This window comes from Mus caroli, chromosome 17 (genome assembly GCF_900094665.2).
Source record: "Mus caroli chromosome 17, CAROLI_EIJ_v1.1, whole genome shotgun sequence".
Taxonomy (NCBI): domain Eukaryota; kingdom Metazoa; phylum Chordata; class Mammalia; order Rodentia; family Muridae; genus Mus; species Mus caroli.
This window is the reverse complement of record NC_034586.1, coordinates 21,303,935-21,316,658: the sequence shown is the minus strand read 5'-3', so window position 1 is coordinate 21,316,658 and position 12,724 is coordinate 21,303,935. Positions and strand designations below refer to the sequence as shown.

The following is a 12,724-nucleotide window of genomic DNA, read 5'->3' as shown; positions in this document are numbered from 1 at the left end:
ATCCCATGACTGTCCAGCACCAATCACCCTGGCACAATACAGGGAGAGAAGAGCCCTTGGATCACCAGTTGACACCTTCTGCCACACTTCCATGTCCCTGACTGCAGCTGTGTAGGCTTCCTAGATCCTAGTGAACTTGGCTAGCCTTAGAGTGCCAAATGAAACTCTTAGAGATGCCCTAGGAGGAGGCCAGGTGTGAGAGAGGAGCCGGGAAGAGGAGAAAAAGCTCACAGGGGCTGGCTGGGGTTGGCTGAGGACAGGGCTAGGAGATGGACAGCCTCAGTCACTCCAACTTGAGGGCAGATGGAGACTGAGACATCTTGCCACAGCCACACACGTTTTACACCAAGGAAGAGGGGTACAGTCAGACAAGGTGACTTTCACATGGCTAAGGATAAACTGACTCCCTGGAGTCTAATCTTAAGATTTGGGGCCTATGTCCGAACCCTACTCCATACCCACCCCTTTCCAGATGGGAGACCTCATGAGCCCCCTCCAACCCCTCATTGCTCAGCTCTGGGTTCACCCCAAGATTGATGTGAAGTTCCTACTGCTTTATGCCAAATCTCCCCAACTACCCTAGCTACCTCCTGTCTCCTCAAGCTTCCACAGTCAGCCTCAGGATCCCCTCCAGGAGCCCTTTGGCCTCCCTCTCACCTGCCCATCCCAGTCCATGCCTTGAACAGGAATGTGGGCTGCACAGAGATGTTGGCACAGCCCATCATAGGCAGAGCCACACTCCTATCCTAAGTGGCACCTAGCATCCTCACATTCCTGTCATATGAACTTTGCCTAGAGAGATGAAAAAATTGTCTTTTTGTGCCCCTGATAGAGCAACAATCACAGACCAAACAGACAATTCTATTCAAGTTAAACGACAGGGTTTAACTGGAGTTACTCACTGAAGCATGGGCAACTCAGGGCAGCTACATCACTTAAGAAAACGTCTCTCTCCGCAATTGACAAGTGCCTAAATATCCTTAGGGAGAGGTGGGGTCTATGGGTACCACTACTATTAACTAACTGCCCATAAAATCTAAGAGGACAGGTGGACCTTTGTAAGTCCTGACCCCCAGTACCTAGCTGCAATCCTGAGGGAGGGGCAGGACCTTATTGCCCCCCCTTCCAGGAACAGTTAACTCCCTGTAATCCTGAGGGGGGGGTACAGCTGTGTGAGCCCTCCCTTCCCGAGGGACAATTAACGGGCCAATTTTGCACAAGCCTTGTACAGCTCCTGAGCTCTCAAGTGGGCTATTGCAGTGCCATTCCCAAAGAACAGCCATCTGCAACAGAACTATGTGAGGCACTTCAGCCACCAGCACCACAGCCCTTTGTACTATGTACATTCATCTGCCACTGTCCCCATAAGAATAGGCCTGACTCATACACTACTGAGAGCTGGTAGCCACATACTGACTCTGGAGTGCATGTATGGAATGGGGACCATTGTGAGCCACAATGCAGGTGGCTGCTGCAGGAGCCGGAAATGCCCCTGTACAGTGCAGTTGGTGAGGGGTGCTCTTGGTGCGCTGAGTCTCTGGTGTCCTTGTTCCGGGTCCCACACAACAGATATTTCAGGCAGAATCAACTTGCTGCCAGGCAGAGGGAAGCCTGACCAACTTGCCCAGGGTGGCATGAAGACACCCCCTCCCCAGATCACCTACCACTTCCTGTTTCTCTCTCAGAGTGATGCTGCCTTCTGGTCAGCTCTGGATACGGCTCTTTCCCCCATTGCCTTTCATGTTGCCTGGCACCTGTATCTTCCTTGGTCTATCCAAGACCAATAGGTTGAGGCTGGCTCCACAGAGCTGGGCAGAGTGCTGTAAGAGGTGCTCCACCCAGCATAGGCCACCTGCGTCAGGCTCTTCACAGCCTGACTGGGCCTTTGCACCCTGTGGAGTACTGTAGCTCAGACCACCCACCACCCCCTCTGCTACAGGAAACTGAACTTGCTACTTGTCTTGGATAGTGAGACTCACAAGACAGGGCTTGGTGAGGAGGCTGGTATAGGGGATCCAAGCTAGGGCCACCACGCTGCAGCCGGCAAGCTGAGCTACTGACTCACTGGTCACTGTGTCTAGCTGGTCACAGTGGGCAGAAGGAGCTCTGCAGAGAAGCATTCAGTCTTTCTGTGTGATATCCTTCCTCCACCCATAATGATACCCCAATCATCCAGGCAGAGGTTTGAACCCCTGAGCTACCCTAGTAGGAGTGACTTATGGGGGTGTTCCAACAATCCTTGGTGATCCAAGATCAAACCCACATAGGACTCCCTTATCCCCGCTCAGTCCCTGAAGACAACACACACTACCCCAAGGGCTGAGTGTCCCTGAGCCAAGCTACTTGTTGGGGGAGGCACATAGCTAGTGTGCAGTGGTAGCCTAGCCTCATCCTGTAGCTTGGTGTAGCTGGGGTCAAGCCACATTCCTGGCTCCCCTTAAGAGCATCTACTCGGCTGGCCAGGAAGAAGACAGGAGGTGAGGAAGAGACCCAGAATGTGTATCTCTGATAACTCTTGAGTGCTAGCTGCAGGTGAGCGAGCACAGGCTGGTGGAAGCTAAGGGCAGCCATGACTGCTGGCTACTGATGACAGCTCACACCAGCTCGGCACCTAGTGGACGCAGAGGCCCCTCTGGGGGCAGCTGCTGTCACCCATTGTCAGCTACAGTGACTCAGTCAGAGGAGGTGTGAAGACAGAGCCCTAGTGACTGAATCCCTTGTGTCAGGCCCTGCAGCCCCCCTTCCTGGAGCATCTCTGCTTGACCTGGCTGATGAAAGCAGAAGAGAATTCTCCCTGAAAGAAGTAAGTAGCTAGTGCCAGGGCTGGAGCCTTCTCTGTGGTCTCCTAGGAAAGATGGCACCCTAGGTCTGAGCATTGGTTTCTGGAATAAATGGGCTTTCACAGCAACTCAGCAGGACCAGGTGCAACCCCTGTAGCAGAAAAGACAGTGACATCAGTGAGGGATAGTACTGGCCCCAGTCACCTCTAGCCCCCAGAGTCCCTCTCACTGTGACACCCACAGTGGTCCCTAAGAAGATATGCCCTCCGATGGGGTAACCTGGGACTCTCCCAGTGGGTAAAGCGTGTAGGAGAAGGGCCTTTCCAGGAGTTGAAGGCTAGGGAGCAGTATGGGGTTTTCAAGTCTCTATCTGCTGGGGCGTGGGGGGCAGGGCTGTCTCTCTGGTCAGGGGACAGACTTATGTGTCTATGGATGCTGAGCAGAGGGGTCAGCATTCAGGGTGACTCAGTGAACAGGACATCGAGTCTCAGGCCAGAAATAGCTCTGGCTGAGAGCAGCCACCAGCATCACCGTGACGACAGGGTGTCATGGCCCCCAGCGGTAGATGTCCTGCTGTGCCACGGAAAAACTATGCACACGCTTTGCTGTCCCTTGCCCAGACGCCTGCAAAGGCTTGCTCTCTATGGTACAGCACTGGGAGCCTGGAAGCTTGTGCCAGAGAGGGCAGCTGGGGTGCCCAGGCATCAGAGACTCAGCAACTTAACACTCTATGAATCACACCCTCCCCCTCCTTTTCCCTCCCCCCATAGAGGTGATCAGTAGTCCAGGAAAGTGCTGGGGTAACTTAGCAGAGATAACTTGGTGAGCATCAGAAGTTTGTCCAGGCCCCCAGTTCAGGGCATGGACTAAGTGACAGGAGGAGGGGTCCGAGGCCACGTGCACAAAGACAGACCCCACAGCAGCCAGTTCAAGGCAGAATGGGTAATAGATCCATAGTTAGAGCCATAGGATCAATTCTTGGTTTCCAAGAGAGTGACCATGTGGTCCAGACAGGTGGCTCACTAGGCAAGGAGACCTGGGTGGTTGGAGGGAAGCTGAGGGGCAACCCAGGTAAGGCAGGGCAGCCTGTATCCAGGCTCAGCCATTCAGTGTTCTAGATGGAACACAGAGTTGACTCTGAGACACTGGGATCCCTTGATGGTCACATGGGGCTGGGGAAGCTGGCCATGGCCCTTTCTTTCCACTTCTTCTCCAACAGGTCAGTGCCCGCCTGCTGTGGAATCCTCTCCTTCAGCCATAACAGTTCTTAGCATTGCCAACAGAGAAGCTGTGAGCGCTTATGTATGACCCTCACAATTGGAGCTGCTGACTTTCCTCATCAAAGTAGAGGGTGGGAGGGTTCCACACTCCTCACCAGTGATCTCAGCCCTTCCTTCCTACCCCTTCGTGTCAGCTGTGTGCAGTCTCAGTGGCTCTGGAGATGTTAGAGTATACAGAACATCAGGGTTACCTTGGGGATGGAGTGGTGTGAGGTGGCAGCTGTGCAGGGGTGAGATGGTTCAGTGATGCAGCTGTTGGGGTGAGGGTGTGCCCAGGTGGCTGTAAGTAACCCCTCACCCATGTTCTGTAGGTAAAGCCATTTAACATACTCATTGCCTTGACAAGCTAGAACTGGGTGGATCCATACTTTCATCTGTGGTTGGTGCCCTATACAGGGGTGGGGGGACGCAGCAGAGAGAGGGTAGGGTGGGGAGAGGGGAGAAAGTGTCCTCCAAACCTCCAGGAAAAGTTCAAGCAATCCAACACTTGTCCCATAGACATCCCTGGACAGCACAGCCCTTGGGATAGCACCTGTGTTTCCTCTTTCAACTTTAAACCGTGGGCCCAGATGGGGCAGATGGCGTTACATGGCAGTCTCCTTAGCTTGGACATGACCACTGCTATCTAGAATCACTCAGCCTGAGACTCTTGAGATCCAGCCTATGGGCTGACTCTCGGAGGGGGAAGTCTCAGAGGTCCTCATGGCAAACTGCCGTCCTCCAGAGGAGGTAGAGTTTGGCTGGGGTGGTGTTGGGGGATCTTTGGGTTTTTGAGAGCTATCCATGCTGCTGGTGGGACACTTTAGTGGTGCAGTTGCCCATCAGCTGCCCAAGGAAACTCCAGATGGTATAGCTGCCTTAGGGTCCCGACAGGCAAACTCACCGACCGGCTCACTAAACTGGACTTGGCGAGATCCCTTTCTTTGGCCGGTCAGTGCCTGCACCCATCTGGACTGACTGAGTCTTCTCATGAAAGGTCATGTGGTAGAATGACACCCCAAGGCAGACAGACGGCCCTCCTGCTCGCTGTGGTAGCTTGGAATCCTTGCTCTGTTATCTCTCTCTGCCTGGGACATGGAGTCAGAGGGGTTCTCCTGGAGCAAGCTACAGGGATCTCCAGCAAAGAAGTAACTGCTTGTGTCTGGATGGTCTCACGGTGGCAGCAGCTTCCTCATTACCTTGTGGTCACCAGCTTCACCTGAAGAAATCAGACCCTAGGGCTAAGGCTCACCTGCCATGGCCCAGGTGTCTGAGGCCACAGGTGGGGGGTTTATTTCCTAGCTCTTTGGGGTGTGAGCATGAGGGGCCAGAGGCCCTCCTCACCTTGCTTTCTCCAGTTATAAAATGGCAGGGCCCGCCGTGGTGGGGTAACACATGGCATACTTAAAAGAGCGACCAGCTGCCCTGCCCTCAAGCCTGTGCACCATCCCACTGCTAGACCACCATCCTCGGGGAGTCAGAGGCGGCCTGCCTGTTCTGCTGATGGGAGCAAACAGAACAGCCTCGATGGAGACTGAGAGGCCGCCTCACCTCTCAATCATCCAGGAAGCTCAGATTGATCCTCTTCCTGGATGGTTTCTACTTCCCTGGGAGAGGCCAGGGGTGAGTGACTGCTGAGGGTAGGGGAAAGGAAAGGAGGTTTTGAGAGTGCACAAGTGGGCACAGCAAGAAGGCCTTGCCACCACCCACAGCTGCAGGGAAGCACTTCTCCCAGACCTGGGACAGAACCCACTGTACCACTCCAAGGCAAGCAGTGAGGGTTCTGTGGCCCCCACCCACCACACCCCAGCTCTGGAGCTCCTGGGCAGCTCGAGTGCCCTTCAGCCTCTGCTCCTAGCCTCCCACCTATAAGGTATCGGGGTGCAGGCCCACAGGTGTTATGTACCCCTGAACCTATCCTATAGCAGCAGTGCCCGGGGCACATTTTTAACGGCACCCCAAAGAGCATGCACATCTTTCTGGCTGTCACTGTGGTGACCAACAATGGTTACAAGTGGCATGGTTTCCGTGGTGATGTGTCCTCTGAATAGTGTAATGAAGGGAGGACCCGATGTCTCACCCACCCCTGACTGCAGAGGCTGAAGAGAAAGGATAAAGGCTATGGCAACGAAGGCCCGGGACTGGGGTTGTCTGGCAGGTAGGTGCTGGTGGCAGGGTCCTAGGCTGACCTTTCTGTCTGAACTGGGCCACTCTTTCAGGGACCACACACCTTCTCAGGAAGCTGATAAGACCCCACTGCACACACATCCTCCCAAGGGAACCAAGGACAATGTGTCCAGGGACTTGAGGAGCCTGGTCCAGGTAAACTCCAGAGTGGATAAGAAACCACCTGGCTCCATCAGCCCGATATGGCTACATTCTCCCCTGGCCCAGGACTAGCACCGTGGTGTCTGCTGTGAAATCCAGGCTGCCACCTCCAGGAAGCCCTGCCTGTCCTCAATTGTCCCCACACAGCTGTCCCGCATCCCTCTCCAGGCTTTGATTTCTAGGAACACTCTGATGTCTGCAAAACCCCCTCTCCAGATGTTGATCCGCAAGGAGCATGGGGACACGTGGCAATTTCCCCTGGAGCAGATATCACCAAACAGGGGAGCAGGGGCCAGAATGGGATCCGGTGTCTATCTATGTGTGGGTAGCTTGTGGTGGTGGCAGCATGTAACTCCCCTCCCTTCCCCCAACAGTCCAGACAAGAAACAAGTCCCCCTACCCCTGAGTCACAGTCACAGGGTTTAACACCCCTCCTGGCTGCATCCTGGGAGCCCTGGGCAGTGAGTGGTGCTGAGTTGGGTGGGGATAATTGGGTGTGATTGGGGTTGGGTTCAGCCTGGATAATTTCTCTGAGTGGGGCTGACTGCAGGAGAGCCGTTGTCGTCAAAGGGGGGTGAGCCAAGCCTCAGGCCTGGGAGATAAAAGGGAGACAGAACAATGCACTATGCCCAACAGACACACAAGTCCCTCAAACTGCTGGTGACATAGGAGAAACCAGGCTTGGTGGGGCTCTAAGAGGGGCTGTGGGGGAGTACCTGGCCTCACCTGGACAGACCATTTCCCCTGAAGTGTGGAAGATGATAGGCTCTTGGACAAAGCCTGGCTGTGTCAGTTCTGAAATACCTGTCCAACCGACAGCCTCTTCACCCTGCACCACGCCACTCTAGGCGGAAAACTAAAGAGCTCTTTATTTGAATGAAGCAGTGAGGCCAGGTGCCAGCCCCAGTCACTGGTAGCCAGCTAGCTGGAGGACACTGGGGTAGCGGTTGCGATGGGTCATACACTTCTGGCGGTCGATGAAGAGGCTGTTGATCTTGACTGCGATGTCCTTCTCCAGACACATGCGTGAATCCTCCAGGTTCCGTAGTGCCTGCTCCGCATCCTGAAGCTTCTCCTTTAACGCTCTGAGGGACATGTTCAACTCCTCCACCTCACTCAGCAACCTGCAAGGAAAGGAACAGTAAGCTGGGGGAGAGACAAAAGAAAGGGCAGTGACGCTACAGAGGATCCCAACAGGCTTACACGGGCCCCACCAAAGTGGCCAGTGTTGCAAAAATTCCTGGGAACTTGCATGGGTTAAAAAAGACCCTCGTTTCCAGTCCAAAGAGGGCCTCCCTCAGCTATGCTGGAGCAGGGAAAGGGAGTCTTGAAACACTGCCACCTTGTGGCAAAAATAAGCAATGGCATCCTGAAAACTGATTTCTAGAACAAAATTACGGTAGAGGAAGAAGGAAGAAGACAGATGCTTATGCTTAGAAGGGCATACTGGAATTGCCCTGCCCTGAGGCCTCATGAATCTTAGGTTCTTCCAGGAAGGCAAAACATCCAAGAGTGTGGCACAGGATCCTGTGTTGTTTCTGACACTCAAAACCCCTCCAGAACCCTCCCCCACAAGCCCTATGTCTGCTCATATGTAGGACTGATCCTGCAGGAGGGGCTCATGGTAGCCTCAAGTGCTGAGGAAGACTAAAGGGCCTCAAGGATGACCCCAGCCTTCCAGGGCTGCTCAAACAGCAAGCAGTACCTGAACTGGGCGTTGTCCCGGCACAACTCCACATTGGGCCGGTGTGAACGCTGGTAAAGGCGAGTCTGGGCCACACGCAGAGGGGCCTCCTTGTCCTTGATGGCCTGCTTCAAGGCTGCAATCTGGTGTTCCTGGTCTGTGATCTCCGTCAGGGTCTGTAAGGGCAGTATGTGAACCGGAGGCTGCCTCAAATCTGGAGCAAACAGGACACCTGCCTATCCTAACCCAGCACGTGGGATGGGCTGAACCAGTTGCTACTTTGTCTCCCAGCCTTGACAAGACACTCTGAGTCCTCCGCCTGTGTCCAGGGGCAGCCCTGTACAAGGCTCTCAGCGGGTCTCATGAGTCGGGGCAGTCTGTTTGCTCTCTAATGCTGGCTACAAAAGTCAGGTCTTAGAGGCTAGATAGGCCACAACGGGAATTTAGAAGCAGGACCCCAAAACCATTCTATGCTCCCATACTATCTTCTTCCCAACCTCATAGCACACAGCTCCTGCTGGTCAGCCTTCTGCAGTGGAGGTGCCAGAAGGTCACTCCCAAAAACTGCTTTTACATCAAATCAGAGAATCTACAGAAGTGTATGGATGTCTGCTTCAGGATGAGCTGGTCACAGAAGGACTCTTGAAGCCAAGTGGTGACTTAAGCAAAGGGGATAGCAACCCTGGTCCCTGTGGATAAGGGAACCCAAGTCCTAGGCAAGGGATGGGCGTGGCTTGAGTGGGACCCAGTGGGCGTTCCGAGGATGAGAAGGAGATGTGCACAGATGTGAGTAGGTGTACCCTAAGCATGGGATGGGCTCGCTGGTAGGCGTGTCCTGATGTGCTTAAACAAGTGGGCGTGTCCAAAGGCGGGCGAGCCCTGCGGTCCCACCTTTCCAAGGTGGTACTGCAGCTTCTGGAGTGCGTCGTCCAGCTCTTGGCAGCGGTTTGAGAAAGCCGAGTTCACTGCATTGCACTGTAGCCGCAGGTCCTCGGCTGTATCCCGCAAGATGCAGTCAATTAACTTCCGCAGGTTAACCGAGGCTAGCCGCTCGCGCTCGGCTCGAAGCAGGTTGTCTTGATTGAACTTGGCCCACGTCTCGGGCGTGGAAGCACTGAGGGTGGAAGTTGCGGCCTGGTCAGGGTGTAGCCACACAGAGACTCCCGCACTGTCCGCGATCCCCAGTGTACCCCGTATTCCTCCCTCACACAGATATACCGAGGTTCTCCCATGCCTCTAGAGACCCTTTGCTTGCCCTCTACTGGCCACGAGCAGAAACGCTTTCCAGGCCACCCACAGGGCACCAGCCCTGTGTGAATTGTGGGTGCCCTTACTTGAGTAAGGGGCTTTCCAGTTAGTCCACCCCAGCAACAGACAGAGATTCCCCAGGAGAGCTGGGACAGGTCCTCGTGGGGCAGGAGTCCTTCCTCCGATTTTGGAAGTAGAGCCAAGAGAGTGGCAGGGACAAACAGGATACAGAGCCTAGAATCCTACCTCTCCTCGAACTTGCTGGAATGCGGATAGAACTGCACCTGGGTGCTCTCATTGGTGTATCGCGAGCAGGTATCGTCAATGTTGTAGACTTCCACTTTGTCTGACCAGTTCATCTCACACGACTCCTTATGCTCCCTGTTCAGACTGGAGGGTGTGGGGGAGGGGAGGGGTTTAGGGCTCAATGTGTGCCAGGGAGCCCTGGGAAGCAGGCCCCATTTCAGCTCCAGTTTGTGCTCAGACAGCCTTCCATGGCCAGCAGTGCCCAGGTTCCAGAGCAAAAGTGGAGATGGTTGTATTCGCTGAACAGAGCCTGCATTCCACTAGCTAAGATTTGGAAGCCTTCTGACCTCTCAGCCACAGCGTCAGGTCCCTACCTGTCCTGCCTCCACCTCAGACCAGCCTTGGGGACAGAGTTCAGCCCTCGGGTCCCTCAGGGGCTGCTGTGACCCACCGTATCTGGCCCACGGCTTGTCCCATCGTCCTCTTCAGGAGTTCCTGGATGTTCCTGATCAGCTCGGTTTCCTGGAGATGAGACCAGTCCTCTCTGAGTGACCCTGCTCAGAGACTCAGGGACTCAGCAGGAGCCAAGGCATGGACCTCATCAGCATTGACTTTTGCCTTAATCTCTGCCCCCCCTCCACCCCCAGAAAAAGGTTCAGCCCTTGTGTGCGACGTTCATTCCGGGTAGTTTTAGCATGTTGCAAGTGTCTCCTCTAAGGGTGTCTTTTTGCTGTTGGGTCACCTAAGACATCTGTCCAGACTCTGGGATCACCCCCAAACCCCCCCAGTTTACTGAGGAGCATACCAGCCTTATATCAGGCTCTATACTGCCTCTGAGGAACTCAAGCCCACAGGACATCAGATGCCCTCTGTCTGCCCACTTCCCACCAAAAATAGGTAGGAAACTCTAAGTTTCCACTTTACCCCAACATTTTCTGAGTGCCAGGATTATTTTGTGCTCAAGCCCACATGGGCCATGATCTCCAGTGCCCAGTGTCCTCGGTCCCCCTCCCATCTCTGCACCCACTGGCAGAAGTGGGCAAGGCCTAGGGGTAGGACAGGAGTTCTCTGAGGCCCCAGCCTGGTGGTTTATTCCCCAGCTCCATCATTCATCCTTGCCCATGGGCCTAAGGCTACCACAGGAGGCGCCAGCTCTGAGGAATTCCCAGTTGTGTGGCACCCAGGCTGAGTGGCCCCATAATCACACAAGGCTCCCCAAAGCAAGCTGTGCTGGGGTTTGAGGGAAAGGTACCTGATGAAGGGAGGGGGAGGTGGCAGGGTTTGTTTTCGGTTCAGTTTGGGTTTTGGTGTTTGTTTAAGAGTCTCATATGTAGTCCAGGCTGGCCTGGAGCTCATGGTCCTTCCTCAGTTTCCCTGACGCTGGGATTATAAGTGTATACTAGGAGAACATTGAAGCTGAGGCTCTGGGGTTCTGGGAGCTCTGGGGAGAGAGAGCAGATGTCATGGGCATCCACAAGCCCTCTATACATGTAACACTGGCTGGCCCGGCTTTCTACCCTGAACACCAATAGCACTGCAAGGAGCATGCATGGTGGTATGGGGGAGCCTTTGGCTTAGCCAAAAACAAAACAACCTCAGCCAGAAGATTGCAGCACATGCCTTTAATCCCAGCAGTTGGGAGGCAGAGGCAGGTAAATCTCCTTCCTAGTTTGAGGCCAGCTTTGGTCTACAGAGTGAGTTCCAGGACAGACAGAGATACACAGAGAAAGCCTGACTTGAAAAACAGACAAACAAAAAAGCCCAAAGCCCACCACCACCGACAACAAAAATCCCCTCAGAGTCAGACTTAACATCTTTGAAATCTTGTGGGCTGGAAGGAATCCCACAAGAGAGAAAGTTACTTGGGTGTGGTAGAAATCCCACTATCCGAAGGATCAGGAGTCCTGCATGGGCACAGTGCTATGTGAACCCTGAGGCCCTGTGCTATCTCTATGAGAGCCAGAGCCTGCCTCCCACGCTGAGCCTGAGCCACTGGTTGCACCTTCAGTAGCTCCACCTCCACATAGTCTCGGACAAGGTCTGGGTGCTGGCGGCGTTCTCGGCACTGCAGGTTGTCAGTAGCAATGGAATAGGGCACGGAGGTGGCATCCAAGGCGCGCTGTAGTCGCAGCTTCTGGGCCATCATCAGGTCCGTCTCGGAAGACAGCTCGTCTATCTCTCGCTGCAGCTCTGACTTCCAGCAATGCATGTCCTCCAGGCGCTCTCCCACCTTTCTTGTGGAGTCAAGTTGCGTGCGCTGGGCCAGTGCCCCAGTCTCGGCTGCCAGCTGCCCGCTCTCATGCCGCTGCCGCTCAGAGTGGTCTCGGTCTGCGAAGGCCTGGTGGTAGCGGGCATAAGAGTTCTGAAACCACTCATCCATCAGGTATTTGGCTGTGCGGAAGCCAGCGGTGGCCAGACCCGAGGACGTGTAGGCGCCAGTATTGCAGGCCACATCATATTCTTTGCGCGGAAGCTCACAGACATCTATTGACTGTGGGGCCGGCTCCTTGGTCAGGAGCACGCCGGTTTGGGCCATGGTGCCCACTGCCTGGCTAAGCAGGAAGGGAGGCGGAATGAAGAGAGGGTCACTGGGCAATTGTCCGGGCACGATCAGTGGAGCAGTACTGGTCACTCTGTCCCAAGCAAGGTTCCTAGTTGCCTAAGGAACATTGTATACACCAACTGCCTCCTGTTGCTGAGCAACAGGGTCATTCAAGGGGGAGGAACAGAACTGCCCTCTTAAAGGGCCAAGCAGTGTCTGGGAACATAGCTTGTAAAAGGTAAAAATGTTTGCCTCGCAAGAACATGAGTTTGTTTCCAAGAACACAGGTGGGGGGCTGGGGGGGGGATGGGTGTGGTGGCACATTGTGGTGGCAATCCCTGCACTGGGACGGCAGAAACATTAATCTGTGGTGTTCACAGGCCAACCAGCCCAACTGTATTTGACGAGTGAAAGACCTTGTTGAAAATAAGGTTGGCCAGGCATAGTGGCAAATACTTCTAATGCCAGCACTCAGGAGGCAGAGACAAGTGGAGTTCTCTGATTTCAAGGATAGCCCTGTCTACATAGTGAGTTCCAGCTTGGTCTGGGCTAATAGTGAAGAAGTATTAAAAAAGTATAGCAAAGTAAAAACAAAATTCGAGGCTTTTGGGCCCAGGCTTGGGAGTGTAGCCTTTGT

The 12,724-nt window shown here is 54.4% G+C and overlaps 1 protein-coding gene across 1 annotated transcript; it reads right to left on the bottom strand.

The window, feature by feature from the left end:
- Positions 1 to 7,220: 7,220 nt before the first annotated feature.
- Positions 7,221 to 12,219, bottom strand: Tekt4 (tektin 4). Its single transcript, XM_021149400.1, has 6 exons — positions 11,548 to 12,219; positions 9,997 to 10,067; positions 9,546 to 9,689; positions 8,943 to 9,165; positions 8,073 to 8,227; positions 7,221 to 7,491 (listed from the first exon to the last, which is right to left on the bottom strand). Exons 1-6 carry the CDS (start codon positions 12,079 to 12,081, stop codon positions 7,275 to 7,277), a joined length of 1,344 nt encoding a protein of 447 aa, XP_021005059.1. The 5' UTR covers positions 12,082 to 12,219; the 3' UTR covers positions 7,221 to 7,274.
- Positions 12,220 to 12,724: the final 505 nt, after the last annotated feature.